General features: G+C 44.1%; 1 protein-coding gene across 1 annotated transcript in view; it reads right to left on the reverse strand.

Moving 5' to 3' along the window:
• SPTLC1 (serine palmitoyltransferase long chain base subunit 1) overlaps nt 1–21,112 on the reverse strand; it is a 39,954-nt gene extending 18,842 nt beyond the window's left edge. Inside the window, exons 1-5 of the mRNA XM_056848271.1 lie at nt 21,050–21,112; nt 15,372–15,479; nt 13,803–13,897; nt 10,448–10,541; nt 8,350–8,422 (exon numbers count right to left, since the gene is read on the reverse strand). Coding sequence (XP_056704249.1) covers nt 8,350–8,422; nt 10,448–10,541; nt 13,803–13,897; nt 15,372–15,479; nt 21,050–21,097 — 418 coding nt within the window. The 5' untranslated portion in view covers nt 21,098–21,112. The remainder of the gene's footprint in view (nt 1–8,349; nt 8,423–10,447; nt 10,542–13,802; nt 13,898–15,371; nt 15,480–21,049) is intronic.
• Between the last annotated feature and the right edge of the window lie 2,651 nt (nt 21,113–23,763).

Here is a 23,763-nt window from a genome sequence, read left to right on the forward strand (position 1 = left end):
GGACGGGGGAGAAGAAGTAGGGCATCAAAGGAAAAATATGGGATGAGGTGGCAGTAGAAGGGTAGAGGAAGGTGGCTAGGGGCAGGTATCAGAAGTCGGAGAACAAAGCAGAGACCATTGGGGGAATTTCCCAACGAGCTTCTCATGGGTTCCCACAGGTCATTATCTAATACAAAAAAATTAACGCTGTACATTTTGAGCAAAGCCTTGCCTGAAAAACACAATAAACTCATTGCAAAAGTGAAAATACTGTGGCGGGGGGGGGGGGGGGGAAGTGACTCCTTCTATCAACATGCCAGCCCACATGAGTGCGCTGCAGGAAACAGGAAGTCCAGGAATACTGCCCAATATACCTACCTAGTCTTCACTTCATGATGGGGAGAAAACAGACGTGTGGGATTTTTCCCATGAACGTATGTCTGACTGGACTGAGGCCTTATTTTTCTTGGCATGTAAATTATTTTTCTGACCTACTAATATTAATACAAATAATCTTATCTAAGCATAAAACCACATGGTTATAGACTGGAAAAGTGATGTCCGCCCATGACCTGAAACAATTATTAGGTCATCTCCAGGCAATATTTATTTTTAATATTTTATCCCACTTTTAAATCCAAAATGCACCTCCTTCTTCCCCACAGACAACAATGAATTATGTATCTTCAGATTTTATTAAAACACCACAATCCCTCTCCTCCAGCTAACGGATTAAAAAAAATTGGGCAAAGTCTTCAATTTCAGGCTAATTTTATAATACTAACATCTCCAAAGGAATCAGATATTAATGTATAATGATAGAGAAGGTATGTGGAGATATTTCTATATGCATAATGACTAGCCAACAAAGAGCATAACAAATGCTGATGGACTCACATTCTAGTTGTATCTGAAGAAGTGAGCTGTGGCTCACGAAAGCTCCTACCCTGCCAGAAATTTTGTTAGTCTTTAAGGTGCTACTGGACTCTTGCTTTTTTCTACTGCTATTGACAGACTAACACAGCTACCCATCGTGATCTAAATGCTGAGCATGTACATTTAAAGTGACAGCTGACCCTTCACAACAGAAGCAAATCATCCACCTGTATGGTAAAAGCCTGATGGCTGAATACCTGGACAGGGATCTAGTGGAACAACCCCCACTATTTTACTGCTACCAGAATGGTTAGAGAAAGGGATAAAGAAAATGTTGCCAACTACAATGTCAAAAATTAAACTGATAATATGAACAGTTTGCCATGGAAACCTCAACAGTCCTGAATTTCATCCTGTTAAGAAAGCATCAGGGAATCAAACTAGAACGGAGCCTTGATTACTTACCGAGAAGGCTCCTTCTATTCTGAGGCGACGGGCATCTTGGAGCTGTGGGTGTTTACCAATGCTCTCCGGGGAGGCAAAACCAAATCTTATTGGCTGTCTCCTCTAGGCGGGAAACAGCCCCGAACTTCCACTTTCAGACTTGACTAGCCCAAAGCAGAAAACTCCCATGATAGATAAGGAGAAAAACTTTCAACAATATAATTAGAACAACGAGAAACATGAAAGCTCCAGAAGGAAAAAAACAGACTTCTGAGAAAACACAAGAGTTCCCTTAATTGTCCCAGATATCCTAGCTGAGAAACTTAACTGTTTGAAACTTAGTTGTGTAGAGCTCATATCATTATGTAATATGTATGTAGAAATGTAATTATCCCCTGTGACTGTTGTGTAGTAGGTAAATGTCTCTTATGGAATGTGTTGTTTGCCTGGGCGGGCAAGATGCCCGTCGCCTCAGAACAGAAGGAGCTTTCTCGGTAAGTAATCAAGGCTCCGTTCTCTTCTGAGGCTAGGGCATCTTGGAGCTGTGGGACGTGCAAGAGCTTCGACCCGGGTGGGTAATGCAAACAGTTTATTCCACTACATGTTGTAGGATCCTGCGGCTGAAGGCCGCATGAGCCGATGACCAGGTATTGACTTTGTAGTGTTTTGTAAATGTAGAGACACTAGACCAGGTTGCGGCCCTCATCTACTGGGGCCTGCTTATCAAAGGCCGCGGTAGTTGCAGCGCTACGTAAAGAATGGGCTGAAATGCCGGCAGGGATTGATGCTCCACGAGCTCTGTATGCCTCAGAAATGCATGATTTCAAAGTGTAACTGATGGAAGCTGCTGACATCTTTTGGCCCTTGTTGGGGTTAGAAATTGTCACGAACATAGCATCCGATTTTCTAAACTCCGACGTTCTGTCGATGAAAATGCAAAGAGCTCTTCTGACGTCTAGGGTATGCCACTGACGTTCTTTCTAACACGACGGCTTCGGACAAAAAGAGGGCAAGTTGATCTCTTGTGCTCTGTGAAAGGCTGAATTCACCTTTGGCAAGAAAGTAGGATCTGGCCGCAGAACCACTCTGTCCTTATGAAATATACATAAGCCCTTAGGGATAGAAAGTGCTCTCAACTCCGAAACTCTTCGTGCAGAAGTGATGGCTACTAAGAACAACACCTTCATCCGTAAAAAATTTTGTGAGATAGATCTTAGGGGTTTGAAAGGTGCCTGAGTGAGTGCCTTAAGGACCAAATTAAGGTTCCACGTTGGGAAATGGATGACCGGAGGATTCAGTTGAGTCACCCCTTTGAGAAAGGCGATGATGTCACGATGACGAGATGTGGGAAGTCCCTCAAGCCATGGGATCACTGTTGCAATCGCTGCGATTTGTCGTCGTAGGGTGGAAGCCGATAGACGCATCTGAACTCCGTCTTGTAGGAATTCTAAGATCTTTCCTACCCCAGGGCAAAGTGGGTCTACTCCCTTTCTACGGCACCATCGAATGAAGGCTTTCCAGGAGGTGTCATAAATACGTCTGGTTGACGGTTTTCTGGCCTCGATGATGGTATCTACGACCTGAGATGAATAACCGCATTTTAAAAGACGTCCCCATTCAAGTTCCATACGGTTAAGCAGAACCAGAGGGGGTCTTGATGAAGGAACGGTCCCTGCTGTAGGGACAGGTGATTTTGAGGGATCCTCCAAGGCTCCTGAATTGACAATTGTTTCAGTGTGACGAACCAAGGTCTGTGTGGCCAGTACGGAGCCACCACCAGCACTCTGGCTTTTTCGTGTATGATTTTTCTTAATACCTTTGGAAGTATGGGTAGTGGAGGGAACGCATAGAGAAGTCCCCTGGGCCAAGGACTCCGCAGTGAGTCGACTATCTCCGTTCTTGGGTGAAAGAACCTGGAGCCGAACCTCGGCAGTTTGTTGTTGGTTGCTGAGGCAAAAAGGTCCATCACTGGAGTCTGGAACCTGTCGCAGATGATTCTGAAGGTTTCCTGAGAGAGAGACCATTCGCCCTCCTCCAATGTCTGGCGGCTGAGCCAGTCCGCTTGAATATTGAGAGTCCCCTTTATGTGTTCCGCTCGGATGGACTTGACATTGGTCTGGGCCCATTGGAAGATCTGTTCTGTTTCCTTGTGAAGGGTTGATGATTTTGACCCTCCCTGCTTGTTCAAATGTGCCTTTGTGGCCACAATGTCCGTTCTGATCAGTATGTGTCGATCCAGTAGAGCTGACTCGAAGTGGAGCAACGCTAGCCTGACTGCTCTGATTTCTAGCAGATTGATGTGGAATCTCCTGTCCTGGGTGGACCAGCGTCCTTGCGCTGTGAGTCCCTGAAAGGTGGCTCCCCAACCCTCCAGACTTGCATCCGTGAAAATCTGGAGATTCCTCGTGAAGGTACTGAGTGGGTTGGCAAAGATTGTTTGTGTGGGACCACCAGGTTAGGCTCAACTTCACGTGTGGAGAAATGATGATCGGTTTGTCTATCTTGCGAGTAATTTCCCTCTGATATGGACGCAGTAGCCACTGCAGGGGCCTGGAGTGAAAACGGGCCCATGGCACTATACCAATGCAAGAGACCATGAGACCCATCAACTTGGCTAGAGACTTGAGACGTGCTGATTTGTTTCTGGAGATGGTCCTGGCCGCCTTGGAAATTTTTAGAATTCTCTCCTGTGACAGTGTGAGGGAATTCGTTGATGATTATGCCCAAGTATAACATAGTCTTGGAAGGAACCAGCGAGCTCTTGGCTCTGTTTTCTAAATATCCATGCTCCTCCAGGACCTGGACAACCCTCTGTGTGTGATGCAAGGACTGCTCGTATGAATACGCACAAATGAGAATGTAGTCCAGGTACGGGTGTACCTGGACTCCCTCTAGTCTCAAGGCAGCCATGACAGTGACTAGCACCTTGGTGAAGATGCGCGGAGCAGAGGTCAAGCCAAACGGGAGGGCTCTGTATTGGTAGTTTTTGTCTGCGTGTGTGAAGCGGAGGAATCTCCTGTGAACTGGGTCTATTGGTATGTGCAAATAAGCCTCTGTAATATAAGCCTCTGATCTACAGCGGTCATGTATGTGTGTGGCAAGAGAGACTCCACCGTGGAACGGAGGGTTTCCATGCGGAAATGTTTTTGGGCTACTCTTTTGTTGACGTATTTTAAATTTAGAATAGACCTCCAGTCCCGTTGCATTTTGGGACAGTGAAAAATATTGAGTACACCCCCAGGCCGACCTCCTGTGGTGGTACCTGCTCTATTGCCTTTATGCTGTAAAGGTGTTGTATGGTTCGCATGGTTCGTAAGTACTTTTCTCTTTTTAAAGGTAGGGGGGATTGGAGAAAGCGATCCCGGGGAATCCTTGAGAATTCTATAAAATACCCCGTGGATATGATTCTTAAAACCCAATTGTCTGGGTTTGATGCTTTCCACCTTGTCAAAAAATGTTGCAGTCTTCCTCCCTCCTGTGAGACCTTGGCGTCATTGGGAGGAGGTTTTGGAGAACTTGTCCCCTTTGTCTGGTCTGAATTGGCCTTGTTTTTGATACTTTCCCCCTCTACGAAAAGAACTTTTGTTAGACCATGAGCCCCTTCTATACTCAGAACGGTATCTAGGTGTCGGTCTGTAAGGACGAAAGGAATGGTATGGCTGACCCCTGTTGTCCTTCCCAACCTGTTTGGGAAGTGCCTTCTTTTTGTCTCTATTCTCAACAGTTTATTCCCAAACAGACAACTCCCCTGCAGAGGATAGCCCATTAGGGTAGCCTTGGATTTGAAATTAGCCTGCCACGGCCTGAGCCATAAGGCTCTTCTGACCGCAGATAGGGAGGCAATGGACCTGGCAGAAAAGGACATTGAGTCTAGCGAGGCATCAGCCATGAGAGAAATTGCTTGGAATACTCTATCTATACCAACAATCACCCTACGGTTGTCCTGTGGAATAAGCTGCCTGAGCTTTCTCATCCAAATGATAGAGGCTCTCGCGAAAATAGAGGTGGTAGCGCTAGCCTGGATAGATAGTACGGCAGCCTCATGAGCCTTGCGTGTAAGGAACTCAGTTTTCTTATCTAAATGGTCTCTGATAGATCCTGCTCTGTCTTCAGAGACTAGACTAGGGTTATGAATATCCACTACTGGAGCCTCAACCACCGGGACCTTTAAGAGGTCCATGGCATGAAGGGCCAATTTGTACAGTTTACGAAGGTTAGCTGGGAACTGTCTATTAGCCGTTGGATTATTCCATTCAGACTTGACAGCCTTCTGAAAAAACTCAGGAAAAGGAACCAAATTATTCTGAGTCTGGGTCCTTGGAAAACATTCCTTCACCCCTCTCTTTAATTTAGGTTGGGGCTCCTCAGGCAACTCTGTCTCTTCATTAAGATCAAGAGCCACCAGGGCCCTAGCAAGCAGTTCCTGAAAGTCAACAGAGGAAAACAGTCTGGGTTGTTGTTCCTCATTAACAGTGAATTCGTCATCGGAATCTATCTCCCCTTCCTCAGATCCCTCATCGTCTGAGTCTACTGGGGAGAATGAAGGATCTTGTCGTAGCTCACAAGATTTAGTTGACTTCATGGCAGCTTTAGTAGGCCAGGGTTTTGGAGCTGTTTGAGAAAGGCCAGATCCCTCCCCCAATTCCATAGGAGGTCTAGAGGTAGGGTTTTGATTAGAAACAGGGCCCGACTGTTGCCCCACAGTGGGGTATTGGAGACAAGGCATCATAGCCTGAATGAACTGCCACTGCCAGTCTAGGGCCGAATTAAACATTAATGAAACTTGCTCCAAGGTAACTGGGCTCCCCACTCCCTGCTGGACCGGGAGAATAGGATTAAACATGGCCGCTGGAGCTGCATTCCCGATCCCCTGTGGAAGCGGGAGAGCGGGGTTTAAAATGGCCGCCGCCGGCGCCGCCATTCCCTGAAGCCGGCTGGGCAATTGGGGAGGGGCATAGAAATTAAGTTCCCCGGGAGAGGATCCGAAGGAACAGTTGCCGGAGGAGGAGGCGAGGACAAGGGGACTGCCGAAGCAGAGGATCTTACCTTCCCCTTATTATTATTTCCCTTGTTGCCGGGTGGTTTAAGGTAGCGCCTTTTTCTTCTCGCGCCTACCGATGGCGGCGCAGGGACCCCCCCCTTGCGCGCCTTTTTAACCTTGCCGGCCGATGTCGTCGCCTCCTCGCCCGTCTTATAGACTTCTTGCAGGCGTGTGCTCTCCAATGGACCGCGGAACCGGCCATTGAGGGCTTCGCTGCCAACTGGGGCGGATTGGACCAGCCCGATCTCCCAGGGAGAGGAGATCGTCCTCCCTGACCTGATTCCCCTCCGCCATATTGCCCGCTGAGAAAGGACGGGAACAGACTAGAGGGAGATAGAAGTTGAGGCAGGAAGGAAAGCCTAATAGAAAAAAAAGGAGAGAAGCAATAGAATAGGATATAATAGAAAAGACAGCCTACAGAACTCACTCGAACTGTGTAGAGACACTGCTCTCCCCTCAAAGGCAGGACGGAAAGTGGAAGTTCGGGGCTGTTTCCCGCCTAGAGGAGACAGCCAATAAGATTTGGTCCTGCCTCCCTGGAGAGCATTGGTAAACACCCACAGCTCCAAGATGCCCTAGCCTCAGAAGAGAACTTTCAGGCAGTCAGACCATAAGAGAAACCATCTTCACTGTATTGCTGTCTATGCTGTGCTCTATAGAGACAGAAGAGGAATGTGAAACATCCTCATGTCTTGAGATTAAACACAGGTAGGGAATTTCATAGGAGGATTTGCATGATAGAACTCCCCTGCTTGAGGCTTAGGCTTCAAACTTCTTAATCACCACACACATCTAGTATGTCAGAATAGGTACTACAAACCCAGCAACGCAGATATTAGTTTTAAAATATTTAATCCAGAAATCAGACTGCCCTCTTGTGGCCTCTATAAAAGCATCTGTTCAAAAATTGATGCATTGTGGTCTTCACTTTACTCATTCTACAATATTTTTTTCCCAGCCTTCCACTGAGTGACAGACACTGCCTTGGTCTTCAGCAACTCAGGGTTAAAGCAGGGCCTATGGCCCACATAGCTGGAAGGGGTTAGACAGAACGTCATGCCTTTTTTTCAGTAAAAGTAGTAGTGTGAGGCAGCTGACAAATTCTACAGTTCTTTCCTCAATTCTTTACTACTTCCAGAAGCTCTTCCAAGACCATAATTCTCCATGGAAGTCCAGCCAGGCGCCTCTACAGGGAAAACAACATGCTCCCAAGCTGCATCTTGCAGCTTCAAGGAGTACAAGATTCCATCCATCACAGGTAAGATTACATTTGTTACATTTAGGGACTCATACAAGGATTTTTTTGGAGATGGATTTTCTGATAGAATTTTTAAATAGGTATCTTCTTATAACCAGTGGGCTAATGGAAGCCACTACAATCTCCCTCTAGGCTTTCTTTGCTGTACGGATGCAGCCCACCAACCCTCTCCACCTCTTGTTTCAGATTCCTGCAATCCAAATCCTATTGCATTGTTTATTGGATGTCCCATCATGTTGACTGTATTGATTTACACTGCATAATCCACATTCAGTCTCTATGAAAAAGGTGGACAATAACTAAATGCCAATAATACACAGCTCTTTGAGAAGGCACTTCTACACACCTACTCAGCTGTGTACCCAACTGTGTGAAACACACACTTCCTTTCACACTGCCAAGCAAATTGGTTTAGAATGAGTGAGAATTTATTAGAATGCCCTCCCATGTACCCTTGTAGAAGGTAACTTTTACTTATTGGCATCTTCAACACTCCTGATCCAGATAGCCCAGGCTAGCCTGATCTCGGAAGTTAAGCAGGGTTGGCCTTGGTCAGCATTTGGATGGGAAACCACCAAGAAATGCCAGGGTCACTATGCAGAGGCAGGCAATGGCAAACCACCTCTGAATGTCTCTTGCCTTAAAAACTCTAATGGGTCACCATAAGCCGGCTGTGACTTGACAACAAAACACTCGCGCACACACACCTCTAATACTGTATAGGAACAAGAAAAAATATGCTATAACTTACCAAAAGTTCCATAAAATCCTCTAGGCCCACAAGTTCCAACACCATATTTTGTCACAGAAACTTGGGCTGCATTCTTTAAAGGTACATGGGGGAGAGATGAAACAGTTAAAACACAGTTCTGCTGCAGAAATCATTACAGTCCTGTTCTGCGTTATCAGCACTGACACTTTCACACTGCAGTTTCTTCAGATTGATGGAACACAACCATCTCATGGACAAGATCAGAGAGAGAGAGAGAGATCAAAAGGATTCAGTACAGATTACATCACTAAAGCTAAGCAGGCTGAACTCTAGGAACAAAGATGAAAACCTCAGGGTCGAAGAGATTTTTTAAAAATGGCACCATCCCAAATAGCCATTTTAATCAAGGGCAGCAGAACCTTAGCTTTACGTCTTCCCTTCTAACAGCAGCGGGCCCTAAAGATATTAGTAAATCCTAGACCTGTACCATCCTTCCTTAAAAAACAAGCATTTTGAAAAGGCTCCCGTTACCTGAAATTCTGATTTCACAGTGACCACTTGGAACACATTTGTCACATAATTATGTAATGAACTTTAACTAGAAAGGGCACTGTCGCTTTAAACAATTGGAAAAGGTAAAACTTTATCTTATCAATGAGCTTTTATTTTATAAATTCACATGCACAAAATTCACAATAGCTAAAAGCTTCAACTGAGAATAAATGGGACGTAAGCATCTGCAGTCATATATCCTCCACCAAGGAAATCATGAAGGATATTCAAAGACATCAATCACTGTTCATGAAAAATTTGTTGTGTCAAAGATGATGGCTGCAATCCTGAAGGGGGGGAGGTGAAACTCCTTCGAAGCCAGCATGACCCTGGGTCAGCGTAAGTCCTCCCTTAACCCAGGATAAGGGGCACTTATGCCATCCTGGGGGCAAATATGCCAGCATCGGGGAGCCGTGGAGCTGCTTTGGCCCCCGCCACCAGTGCAGCCATGCCAGCAGGGAATTCCTAGAAGAGACAGCCCGTGGCAGCATGGGGGGGAGCGTTCCTGGGGGAAGAGCTGCCCTTAGGCAGCTTCTTAACCCCTTTCACCATGGGAATTCCCCCTTGAGCTGCAGTATTGGTATGCCACCTTTTTTGGTGGTGAAGCCTCGCTGCAGTCAATGAGGGCATTTTCTAGTTTTTTTATTTTTAAGATGGTTTAAACCTTTTTCAGTGGCTGGGAAGCCTCTGGAGGAGGCGTGGCTGCACCACTCCCTGCCACAGCTTAACTGCCCTCCCCCCGCCTTCAGGAATGGGCTGCCCATGTCTCTTTAGTTAAGGAAGTATTAGATTTGGGTAGATAATTCATGCAGTTACCAAGTTTGTGAAACTTTACTATATACCAGGGGTGAGGAACATCAGGCCTGGAGGCCGTTTAAGGACCGCGAAATCATTTGGTCTGGCCCTTCGTGGCTCCTGGCAGATCTCTAGCTCAGAAGGAACTAAGACTGGTGATCCGCCCCCTCCCGCAGACAGGAATAGCCTCTATTCAAAGCAGATGTGAGTTTGTTTTGCCAAGAAAAGGAACCTTTTCCCCCCTTGCAGAAGAGTCATTAGCTATGGAGCTGCTAGGACCACCCAAGAAACTGTGTTAACCCTTTCCCACCCAGGCCATTGAGAAATGTATTCCCTCTGTACTACAAGAGGGCTGGGGGCGGAAGTGGCAACAATGGAGGGGTTAAAGGGGGTAGGGCCAGAATGGGCGTGGGAGGGGGAGTTCTTAGCCAGGGTGTCCTCATTTCATTCCTGCAGGCAGAGGTAGCAGGAGCTGGCTGTAGAATCTGGCCCTGACCATGTGGAGCAGAAGCAATTCTGGCATGTGGCTGGATGGCTACACCCGGCTGGTGCAACAGACCATCCTGTGCCACCAGGTGGGTGAGTGCTCCACCAGTTGGATGCCTGCCTGCCCACACAGGGGGGTAATCTGGGGCATCTGCCTGCTTGGGGCTTGGTCGGCTAATTTTTACATTGATAATTTTGTATGGTCCGCGAATGATGTTATAAATATCCACATAGCCCTTGGCGGAAAAAAGGTTCCCCACCCCTGCTATACACTGACATTTCAGCAGCTATTTAAGATACTCACCTTAATCCTTTCATCATCCAGAAGTCCAAGGAAATTAAACGATGCAAAGTTTATGCATTCTTTGCCATTCACATTAATGTTATGACTTGGGGGCCTTAAAAAAAACATTAAACACAGCTCAGCTTAAGAACAGTCAATATAACTTTGTGTTTCAAGAAGATATGTTTTTTGAGAAGACTACTTTGGCAACTTCTGCAAACTCTTCAAGAAAGGGCTATTTAGGCCTTTGAAAAAGGATTCATCACAGGGCAGATCTGGCAAAAACTACCAGGTGACTTGCTAGGCCATGACTTGCATAATTCATCCAAGTCTGGCTGCTTGCTACTGGTCAACAGCTGCCACCACACAAAAGCCAGTTTGATGTAGTGCTACGGCATGGGTGTCAAACATAAGCCCCAGGGCCTGGATCTGGCCCCTTGAGGGTTCCTCCCCCCGTTTTAAGCATGTTTGTATTTTAAGTAATTAATTGGCTTTGCCTGTGTCTTCTATAAAGTTTGCATCTCTGGTACCTGGCATTAAATTTTATGATACACATGGCCCAACCTGACCAAATGACATTTATGTCATATCTGGCCCTTGTAACAAATGAGTTCAACACCCCTGGGTTACAGTTTCAGATTAGTATCTGGGAGACCCAGGTTTGATTCCCCACTCTGATCTGGAAGCTCACTGGGTGATTTTGGGGCAGCAACACATTCTCAGCATAACTTATCTCATAGCATTGTTGTTAGAATAAAATAGAGAAAATGGTATAAGATGCTTTGGGTTTCCATTGTGGAGAAAGGTGGGATATAAATGAAATATAATTAATAAATACAGCAGATAAAAAGTAGGGTGCTTGATGGGTGGGAAGGAGAGAATGAAGCAAGGAAATGTGAGGATATGGGGGCTGCCAGGAGGAGGAAAAGTGGAATAGTGTGAGACATCCCCTGCAGGTCCTTCTGCATTCCCTACTGTGCAACTGGGCCCAGCCCGTGCAGAGTGTTCCCAAGGAGAGGATGCCAGGGGGAGGGAAGGACAGAAGGAAACAGGAAAGGGTAAGAAGCTAAAGAGGCTGTCAAGGAACCGAAGGAGGAAATATTGGGGGGTAGGGACAAATGACATGACCCTGTGCAATTCATGGAGGAGAGGGGAGGGGTATTCATGGCTATTAGTTAGAATGATACTAGTCATGCTGCATACCTATTCTCTCTAGTATCAGAGGAGCATGCCTATTATTTTGGGTGCGGTAGAACACAGGCAGGATGGTGCTGCTGCACTTGTCTTTGTTTGTGGCTTCCTAGAGGCACCTGGTTGGCCACTGTGTGAACAGACTGCTGGACTTGATGGGCCTTGGTCTGATCCAGCACGGCCTTTCTTATGTTATGTTTAACTATGCAACTGTTTGTATAAGTATGGATGTGTGTCTTTGTACGTGAGCAAATTATCCCACTATGTAAAGAAAATCTCTTTTTTCTGTTAATACGTTTCACAAGTTTTAGCAAGGTAGCCACATGTGTGTGTATGTATATATGAAATAAGAGTTTTAATATTTCTCACAGCTTGGGGAACACAACATGATTAAAAAACAAATGCAAGATAAAATAAATCAAATTTTTAAGTACCTTTCAGGAAATTCTAGACCAGGGGTGTCAAACATAAGGGCCGCAGGCTGGCCCCGGTCCCTTGAGAGCTCTTATCCGGCCTGTGAACCAATTGAGGCAGCCACCTCCCCAATCTCTATCTGGGCCAGTGAGGCATGGCCTGGCCCGATCAAGTGGCATTTATGTCATATCTGGCCCTCATAAAAATTCAGTTTGACACCCCTGTTCTAGACTGTTTAAAATATGTCACTGTTTAATTCATAAAAACACAAGATGGATGAACTTCAATTAAGTTGTGCTTGGGAGTTTGGCTTGCAAATTGAACCGCTAAAATTAAGACAGAACAACAGAGTAAAAACGATTAGTGCAGAGTTCACTAGAGTAACCATTATGAGCTATGTTTTGGTACTACAAGCATTTTGTACAGCTTTATCAAAATACTATAAAACTGGTAATGCCACATATTAGTTCCTATTATTTTCTGAATGTAATAATGAGTCCACTTATGCTTAATAATCCAAAAGGTCCTCGCACTGTCATTACACTTTCTAAACAATTAATAATTGTACAAAACTATACTAGCCTACCAGCTTAATGACCGATACAAATCCTTACTTCTGAGCTAAAAATAGTTTTGTATTATGTGTTTTGTATTATGTTTATTAACTTGTCAACTGAACCTCACTATTTTCGCTAGCCCTTACATGTTTCACTGTATAAGCTTCATCAGGGGGATCAGAGTTCCTTTTTGCTGAGTCTTTTCACAGCAGTTGAATTTTATTAATTGCTGTGGAAAGGTTCAGCAAAAAAGGAACTCTGATCCCACTGATGAAGAATATACATGAAAAGCATAGGGGCTTAACATAACAATAAAGCTGTCACCTTGCATCTTTTTTTCCTTTTTTGGTTTGCTGTCAGGTTGCTTGGGGTAGCCCTATTTTTCTTTCTCTTTTGGGTTAGCAATTTCAGGCACATGACTACAAAGCACTGCTTAATAAGGCTAGTGATCTTGTATTTTATTTTAAAGGATTATAAAGTCATGAGACAATGGCTGTAAGCATCGGGATTGCAGTGCTAGTTCGCATGAGTAAATTAACTCAACCTATCAGTCATTATTATACAGTGAATTCAAACATAGCACGACAGGTAAATTTATAGCATTCACTATCATTTGTATTCCCACCACTAAGCAGTCTGCCACTAAATTCATCTTCAAAAATTATACATTTTAAAGGATTCAACACTTCTGTGAAAGTGCATTTCAACCCAGTATGGAGTTTTCATACACTAGGAGATGCCTATTATTCTGCAAGACAAATTTAGTCACATTTCAATATACTTGAAGATTTTTTTTTTAAAAATCACAATTGTAATGTGGATATAACTGTGTGAATGATGTTCACATAATGCAATAAATTTTAGCAACCTGGGAACCCCATTGTGACTTAAAATTCTTCAGTCAACTTGCTGGCACCCACCACATGTCAGAAAGCTCCTTGGTTGAACTGTATTCAGCAAGCCATGCTGGTCATGTGGAGGCCTTCATTCTCAAGAGTCCTCAAAGTAATACATTAAGAACTATATCAGCTACAGCGTAAAAGCAAGTTTGAGTAAAATATTTTGATTGCCATATATTGCCTACAAAAGCAGGTCTCTGGGGTAGCTGGAAGCGCGATGAACAGGGACCTGGAAACATTTCAGAGATGCTCATCAAAAGTAAACACACAGGATTGAGACATGTCTAATATGAAATTCCTTCATTCTAGATTTACCCTGAAACAACATTATAGTTGAGAGCTGGATGGTCTTTTGATACAGGAGGAACAAGAGGTTCTGGCTGCCATTCTTCAATCAATTCTTCTTTTTCCTAAAACAGAGTAAAACCAAACTATTGAGCTTTACTACTACAAGAATAGCAAAAAGACTGCTAGATCAAAGTAGCTTGTGACAGTTACGCATTTGGTGAATCAAAAGGATATACAACTATTAAAGGTAAACATGATAGACTGATTTAATTATTTTAATTTTCAAGATTTAAAATCACCAATTAAAATTAAGATTCCCTACCTGCAATTCACATATTTCCAAGACATGCTGAAATAGGGAACTATGACAAACCACAACATTCCAGTTCACATTAAGCACAACTTTGCAAAACATGTCATGCTCCACTGGAGAAACATGGTTGTCATGTAAATACCATGTTTCCTGTGCTACAGAATTATTTCCGCTTAGTGACAACTACCTTATGGAATTCATACTATCAGCTTAGACGGCTTTAAAAGTGATTTCAACAAGCGATCTATGAATAGGCATTACTGCAAAATGGAACAGCCTAATGCAAAGTTACTACTGAAAAGAGTTGTGAGAAGTTGGCCAATAAAGGAAAACCTGCTTGCAGCTTCAAGCAATTGGTTTCAGACTTAAAAGCAATCAATTTTCTCTAAACTCGCCACTCAACACTTTCAACAAACCAACACAAAAATGTTTACTCATCACTATAGTATCCCTAAACATTACAAATTATTTATACTGGCTTGGAACCACAGAAATGTGTGGCTGGGGGGAAAGCATCCTGATATAGTACAAAGTGCTCTCATGATAAATACCGTATGTTTTGCTCCATAAGACGCACTTTTTGCCTCTTCAAAAGTGAGGGGAAATGTCTGTGCGTCTTATGGAGTGAATGCCGGCTGGCCGCGTGCGCGTCGGGACGGCACGAGCCGGCGTTCTTCACCCCGACGGCCAGCTGGGAGGCGGGGGGGGGGCGCACAGAGCCGGCTGGGTGCGTGCGCCGGCTTGCGCCATCCCGACGCGCACGCGCCCAGCTGGCTCTGTGCGGCCCCGCCCGCCTCCCAGCTGGCCGTCGGGGCGGGGAACGCCAGCTCGCGCCGTCCCCATGCGCAAAGCTGGCTCTGTGCGGCCCCGCCCGCCTCCCAGCTGGTTGTCGGGGTGGGAAATGCCGGCTCGCGCTGTCCCGACGCGCACGCGCCCAGCCGGCATTCACTCCATAAGACAACTTTTTAGAGGAGGAAAACAAGATTTTTTCTTGTTTTCCTCCTCTAAAAACTAGGTGCGTCTTATGGTCAGGCGTGTCCTATGGAGTGAAAAATACGGTAACCATGTTCCTCCTTCCTCCTCTCCCTATGCAAGTACAGGCGCCTATAGGGTAAACTCACTAATAATACCCAGTAATTTCAGCACACAGTCACTTCGGTTGCCCAATGGGACTTGAATAACTATGAGTATATTGCAGTTCTTATACCAAGCATTACAACCATCACAAATATTGAACATTAGCATTCTGTTAACAGTACTGATTTGTATATTAGACATCAAACCTTAGGTGTAAGATCAGATCGCTCCTGAAGCTTGTATGTTTTGGAGAAAAGCAGCCTGATTATCCAAAGGATTAGAATACCTTCTAAAATAAGGTGATAAGTTGGAGCCTAGAAATTAAAACAAAAATACTGAATGAATACTAATAATTTATTCAAGATAGCCATCTATTTAAAATATGTTTAATTCACCATTTTAGCTGTACCTTCAGTCATCGTATAGCACAATTACATGGACTTTGTAAGCATTCTTTCTAGGAAGCCCAGCGAGGGTCTGACCAGGAAGCTGGGGGGCAGCTGAGCATCCCACTGCTGGGTACCATGTGACTGGCAGCAGGACACTCAGATGTCTCCCAGCCAAGCCTGAAGCCTCTCCTCTAGCTGCACCGGGCTGCGATGAGTCCTTAGTTAGACGTCTCATGTAGCGAGACCCTTAGTGATACTAAAAAGCACGGGAGAGGAATAGAAGCTGTTATGTATTCTCATGAAGGTACTGAAAGCATGTTTATTTATTCATCTCAGCCCAAATATAATATGGAAGCATTTTGTGGTTTTGAAACTACAAACTTAGTTTATAGATTCATAATATTTTATAGGGGTGTTTGTGCAGAAGCCTCCAACCTGACGAGATTAATATAGAATAAAGGGGGCAACTTTTAAGACACCATGCAGGATTTTGGTAATCTCTGAACACTATTAATTGATAAATACCCTGAACACAATCAGCAAAGCATGGAACACAATTCACAAATTGCTTCTGTGCCCTTGAACACTCCTTCCCCCATTACATAGTGTCTTCATCATCACCATCCTCCCATTACAACAAACACAAAGAACATACAAACATACACCACCGTGGCCCAAGAAGTTCCTGTGAACTTCAGTATCAGAAGTTCAATAGTATGTGAGATTGAAAAGGTTTAAGTACATGTCTCTGCTTTTGAAACACCGGCAGAAGGTTAGACTGCTTTCAGAAACAAGCATACAAGCAAGAAACCCACAAGAATTTGCAGGGTTCACTTCATTTTCCCCTGTATCCCCTTCCCCACACTATGTCCTCTTTCTTTCCTTCTGGGAGCCCCCATCTCATCTCCAATTTTACTCACTAACCAACTTTTATTTTATATACCTCACCGTCTTCAGCTTTCTCTATTTACTTCATATATACTCCAACTTTCTTCCCACGTGGAACCCAAAGCAGCTTACATCATTCTCCTCTCCTCCGTTTTATCCTTTCAGCACTCTGTGAGGGATGTTAGGTTGAGCATATACAGATGGCCCAAAGTCACCCAATGAGCTAACTACTACACCACACTGGCTTTCATGCAGTCGCTGCTGTTAACTGTAGCAAGCAGCCAGGCTGGGTGAGTCACACAAGTCATATGGTAGCAAGTCACCCAGTGGTAGCTGCTGGCTCTGGCCCCATGAGTCCAAAAAGACCTGGAAAAGGACCTCCCCCCCATTTACTGACAGAAACCAGTGCTTGAAGACTGGCAATAATGTTGTGGTTACCTAACAATGACCACTGAGTTCATTAGTTTCTTAAAGCTACAAGCACTACTTGTATAATGTTGGAAAGTTTTAAGCCCCCAGTGTTTTTGTTCGTTTAAGCTGCCAAATTTTTTGCAAACCTAGGATCATGAATTTTTTTTGCAAACCTAGGATCATGAAAAGCTATGGCTGGTTTTAAAGGAAATGGGTGTGCCACTACATCTGATCGTTTTGATGCGCAACCTGTACTCTGGACAAGAGGCCACAGTTAGAACAGAATATGGAGAAACGGAATGGTTTCCAATTGGCAAAGGTGTCTGACAAGGATGTATTTTATCTCCCTATCTCTTCAATCTTTATGCAGAACATATAATTAGGAAAGCTGGATTAGATTTAGATGAAGGTGGAGTGAAAACTGGAGGGAGGAACATCAATAATTTGAGATATGCTGATGACACTACATTATTGGCAGAAAACAGTGAAGATTTGAAACGACTACTGCTGAAAGTTAAAAGAGAAAGTGCCGAAGCAGGACTACAGCTGAACATCAAGAAAACAAAAGTAGTGACTACAGGAGAATTACACAACTTTAAGGTTGTCAATGAGGAAATTGAAATTGTTGAAGACTTTCTATTCCTTGGCTCCACCATCAACCAAAAGGGAGACTGCAGCCAAGAAATCAGAGAAGGAGATTGAGACTGGGAAGGGCAGCCATGAAGGAGCTGGAAAAGATTTTGAAGTGTAAGGATGTGTCATTGGCCACCAAGACTAGATTAATTCATGCCATCGTATTCCCTATTACTATGTATGGTTGTGAAAGGTGGACAGTGAAGAAAGCTGATTGGAAGAAAATAGATTCCTTTGAAATATGGTGTTGGAGGAGAGTGTTACGGATTCCGTGGACTGCCAAAAAAAACAAAAAAAACAAATCAGTGGGTTATAGATCAAATCAAGCCTGAACTGACCCTAGAAGCTAAAATGACTAAACTGAGGCTATCGTATTTTGGTCACGTCATGAGACGACAAGAGTCACTGGAAAAGACAGTCATGCTAGGAAAAGTTGAGGGTAGCAGGAAAAGAGGAAGACCCAACAAGAGATGGATTGACTCAATAAAGGAAGCCACAGCCTTCAATTTGCAAGATCTGAGCAAAGCTGTCAAAGATAGGACATTTTGGAGGACTTCATTCATAGGGTCGCCATGAGTCGGAAGCGACTTGACAGCACTTAACACACACACAGGACTTTTTTCAGGTGTGTAGAAAGATCTGTCTTATCTGTTCATGGCTCGACTCTGGATACAAATATCCACAGATTTGCCCATGTTGAGAATTAGAGGATGTGATATTGATGATGTGTTGGTTCTGCTGAACATGATTAAACTAGACACCATGTAGTCATGTAGACTGGAGGGGGGGGGTTCAGATACCTAGGGAAATAATTCTTAGTTTTTATTACACTGCAGGCTAAACCAATCAAATTTCTCTGACTTTATCTGATATGTGGAGTGTCATTTGTTTCTTCACAAGGCTGGTCTGCAATCTCTGTACTTTGAATTATAAGATACTGCTTCTAACTTGACACTGTGCTACTTCTGATAGAACTCCTACTGAATCAAACTGCTGGCCTATTTAACCCAGTGAACATACGTGAACTTGCCTTTATTAGTCAATCTAACAAAGTACAGCCTACTGCAACTGGTGGCACCATCTCTCAAGTCTCAGGCAGTTATTTATCTCAACCTATTGTGTGATCAATTAACCAAAAATGCTGGGGATTAAATGTGAGACCTACTAGATGCACAGCATGAAACCTACCACTGAACTATGGCTTCTCCCTTGACAACTAGCAATCAATTCTTTATGCTGGATGAGTCATTTTGGGAGCTATTAGAGATACTCTGACAGGTGATACCTAGGTTTGAAGCTGGGGTCCTGTGCATACAAAGCATTACCTCTACCACTGGGGTCTACAGGCCTCACCCACCAACTCCTTACTTTCAATTCAAAAACCAAATAACGTTTTTCAGTAACACTTTGTACAGTAGGGAAACTAATAACTGACACAAAACACTTCTAGGGGAGAAAATGAAATCATACAGTAGGACTTAGAGAACACAATCTAATGAAAAACATAATTTAACAATACTCAAAACTAGAAGCCAAGCATTAAATATATTTACCCTACAATGAGCCCCAACAAATTAAATTGGATGTGTGTTTGTTTACCCAGAAACCAGTCTTACTACTGTAAGTTCAACAGCACTTATGCCAGGTAAGTGTACCCTGAATTATAGCCTTCATTCGCAGCAAGTAATTTTAGACTACCATCTTAATAAGATATCATGACTGCCTTGTATCCAGACAAGAGTAAGTGTAAGAAAACATCCCAGAGCCAACCTTTTAATCACTTTGTGAGTCAGAAGGCTGGACCTCATTTTAATTAATACTACCCACAATTAATTTCTGATTGATGAGAACCATGTTTGGAGATAATTTGTCCGAAAAGCAGGATGAACATTGTAACCAAACAAGTTTAGCTTTTAATTATAAGTGACCAATAATTCTTTGATCATGGAACAACCTGAACTGGAAAATTTCCTAGAACAATGTTTGGATGCCATTAATAAGAGTGAAATATGATTTAGCATGCCTATTTTGACTAAAATAAATAAATAAAAATTAAAGTGTGTAAATGTTATATTCAAAAAAATTGGCAGCCTTTTGTGGAAATTTTTATTGGACTAAAACTTGTAAAAATTAAAAACAGTATAGCAAGTATCTCCCTTGTATTATTTATATGTAAGGAAAACCCACAGGGACTGAAAACTGTTGATACACTAATTTTAGCTCATCCAAACAATTATACATTACATTATGAACATGTCCACTCCTCTACTGCAACAGAAGTTAGCTCTTCCACAGAGGTCACTGGGGCACATGTTTCACTATTACTCTCCATGTACAATACATGCACTACTTGTATATCAGATCAGTGCATATATCAGATTGCTAGTTCCACTCTCCTTTCTCCCATGTGAAATGAGACATAAATAAGAATTTTAGTTTCCCTTTAGATTTGACTAGCATAGCCAATCAAGTGAATTCATAACTTGATTTTTTTGCATTACTATATGTATTCATTGTGTTAGCCCCCTCCCCCATTAGCAAAACTTACGTTCTCTCATACAATTCCCAAAGATCACCTGGGAAACATTCCCTACAACTCTGAAGCTGCCTAATATTCTATTGGCAATTATTTTCTGAAACCATACATTTTTAGAAATAGAATCCCCCCCCCCACACACACACACAGAAATAGAGCCCTGGAATATTTTTCTACCCCAACAAGCCCTACAACCCAGTTCCATTTCTGCTTCTATTCTGTTCAACAGCGTTAATTTACAAGTAAGCAAGTCCAGGTTTATTGCTTTAAATTACTATCACTGGAGACTCATTATGAGGACTAGACACACAAACACATAAATAAGTATTGCTCCTTCAAAGATTGACCAAATATAGTTAAACTTCTCCTTCTTGTCAACAAGAATATTTTTCTTGTACGATCAGGGCTGCCCTGTCTACAGGGGCATCGTCTTGGGCTTTACAGGAGCTATTGGATGAGATTTTATTAAGCAGGACACAATTCAGAACAAGATTTAATTTCTTGCTCTAAAATATAAAAAGGATTTAGAAAACATGCCACTGGCTTTAAAGGCCAGATAATAGATATCTGTCTTCTCAAGTGCACCAGCCAAAGCTGTACCGCTTTGATTATTTTGTTTGTTGCAAAAAGCTGACATAGTCCATTCGCTGCAAACCCTTCACAGTAAGTAACATACACGTTTTAATTTTCGTTTATGTGTTACTGTATTGTACTTCCCAAATTTCATTGTTGTCAACTCTAGTGTGATATTATTTGTTTATATTTGATATTTTTTTAAAAAAATTAAAACAAGGATTTAGAAAACAAAGAAACAGCTTATTTAAAGAATTCCGGGATTTTTTTATTTATTTTTTTACTACTTCTCCGCGGCCCAGGCGTCGCCTGTCACCACCACCTCCTTGCCAGAGTCCCACTGCTTTCCCTTCAACCCCAACGTTCCCCGGCCAGGGGTGAAGGCGACTCCTGCCGCCACTTCTCTCAGCCCAGTGGGATCTCCTCACGTGGCCCCAGAGGCTCCCCCGCTCACCTCATAAAAGGCCTGGACCATCTCCACGAGCACCCACTGCTGCCCCATGCCTTCCGCGGCCGCCATCGCCCCCAACGGCTTCCGGGTCCTGACGTCACGCCACCCAGGAAAAAAAAAAGCAGGCGGCGGGCTAGAATGACGAGGCGGGCCGGGGCTTGAGCGCCACGCCCTCTCTCCTCAGGGCCGCTGCCGAGGTGGGGGAGGGGGGCGCCTCGGACGAGCGAGCGGCTCTTGTCAGGAGGGCCGGGCGGGCGGCGGGTGATTGGCTGGTGGAGGGGCCCGTGTGCGAGCGGCGCTGAGCTCCGCAATGGCAAGGAGGCGGGGCAAAATAATCTCACGCACGCGCCCCAGAAGCCGGTCTCCCGTAGCTGGCGAAGCTCGTGGAGGGAACGGTCGCTTCGCAAATGAGCGGGAAGAACGGCCTGGGAAGGTTTTTAAAAAGCGCGCATGCGCTTGACGTCCTGTAGGCCGAATGGGGATAAATTCCGCTGGCCTCGTGCGTGTCAAGAGTCATGCCGACTTCTGTTCAAGTGTGTCTGTTGGTTCTGCTATTCCAGTGTATCCAGTGGGTTTGTTTCTCTGAGATGTCCTAGTTGTCCGGAGTCGTGCCAGGCAGGCTCTTGACATGAGTTAGGCCCGTTACTGTTCACGTGTTGTCCTTTGGTTTTGTTTCTTTGAACTCTTCAAGCTGTCCCTGCTCTTTTCTCCCCCCCCCCCCTGCTCTGACCTTGAGTCTCTAGCAGTTCAATGTTTTGGCTTGCTTACTCCCTGCTCCTGCTAGGCACCGTTATCTCTTACTTCCCAGGCCGCTTGGTTTTGCACCTGGGATGACTCAATGCTTAAAGTTATGCTTTGTAGTTTGAATGGCCATTAGCAGCTTTGAACCTGTGGGTTGCTCATGCTGTATCTGCGGCTCCTGAATAAACATTTACCTGCTTTTGACTTGCCTGTCTGAGCGAGTGACTTTTTGGGATTGCCGAGGTTGGCTGAAGAACCTCACAGTGCGTATATAATCGCTGTGAACTGAAATTCGCGTGTATCACAAAGTGGCAGTGCCGGATTTATGTATAAACTAAACAAACTATAACTTAGGGCCCCACTCTCTTGGCCCCCCAAAAATTTAAAGGAAATATACTTTTTCTTAATTGTATTTCAGTTCAACAATTACTTTGATAAAATACATATTTTGTTATGTGCAAATGGCTTTAGATATCTATTAGGTCCATAAATTACCATATAGCATATATTCAACACAAAAAACAGCGACAATTTGTTGTTGACAAAGGACAGCTGGACATATAAAGGGCCCCATTACCTTCAACAGTTTAGGGCCTCATCAGACCTAAATCCGGCCCTGCAAAGTGGGCTGTCTAGTTTCTTAAGGATCCCACAGACTCTGAAACAAATGGACAGACCTACACGTACAGCCTTTGTACATGCTACACAAGGTTCTAGTTTGCATGTACCAAAGCACCTTTCAACCGTAACAACTGCGTGTATGGGAGGAACTTCATGGGGCTCTCTGTCTCCTCGTACCTATGGTCTGACGGGGCCCATCAATAGGGTTGCCCACTCCCTCTTCGCCACTGGCGGGAGGTTTTTGGGGCAGAGCCTGAGGAGGGCGGGGTTTGGGGAGGGGAGGGACTTCAACCCCATAGAGTCCAACTGCCAAAGCGGCCATTTTCTCCAGAGGAACTGGTCTCTATCGGCCGGAGATCAGTCGTAATAGCAGGAGATCGCCAGCTACTAGCTATGAGGTTGGCAACCCTACCCATCAATGGTTTACTTCGGTTTTATGGATAGTTTTTATGAAGCTTATGTCCAGTGGCTTGTTTTTAATGTGTTGATTTTAATTGTAAGCTGCCATGGGCAGAACTCAGAAGAGACAGCATAGAAATATCCTAAATAAATAAATATTGGGACTATCCAATTGCAGGTCGTGGACACACCTGATACAAGCGGCAGGCAGGAGTTCAGTACATATAATTATAATGTCTGAAAAACAGCTACATCCCCCCCTCTGAAATTTGCAACTAGATATAGAACAATGCAGCCCTGTGTAGACTAACACCTTCTTAGTGAATTGAAGTCAATGGGTTTAGAAAGGTGTAACTCTAAGTCTCCATACTTGGTGCTAACCTTGCTCTTACGCATGTTCCTTTTACATTTCATGACTCTGCACATTTAATCTGGGAGTTACTGAGCTCCACTCTACACTTCTATGCAAGTAGGCATTGGGCCGGACCATGGGGGAATTTAAGAAGTGATGCTAATGCCTTTCAGTCTACAGAGCCAAACTGGCAGTACAATCCTAAGAATACTTTCCTAGGAGTAAGCCCCATTGAACAGACCTGAGTAGGATTCTGAGTAGACCTGCTTAGGGTTGCTCTTTTTCCAAATGCAGTAGTCAAGTGGCTGAGGGAAAACAAACTGGATTTGAATCCAGTTAAGACAGAGGTGATGCTGGCTGGAAGGGCCAATGCTTTAAATGGGGTTATTCTTCCTACCATCAATAGTATACGGCTTCTGCTGAAAGATTCTGTTAAGAGCTTGGAAGTCTTGATGGATCCTGACCTCCTGTTGGTTAAACAGGTGTCTATGACAGCGAAAAATACTTTTAAAAATATCTGCATATAGTTAGGAAGTGATTGGGGCATGCTGAGGTTCAGTAACCTTGAGGCTAGATTACTGTTAACATGTTCTACATGGGGCTG

The sequence above is a fragment of the Euleptes europaea genome, chromosome 4 (assembly GCF_029931775.1).
Source record: "Euleptes europaea isolate rEulEur1 chromosome 4, rEulEur1.hap1, whole genome shotgun sequence".
NCBI lineage: Eukaryota > Metazoa > Chordata > Lepidosauria > Squamata > Sphaerodactylidae > Euleptes > Euleptes europaea.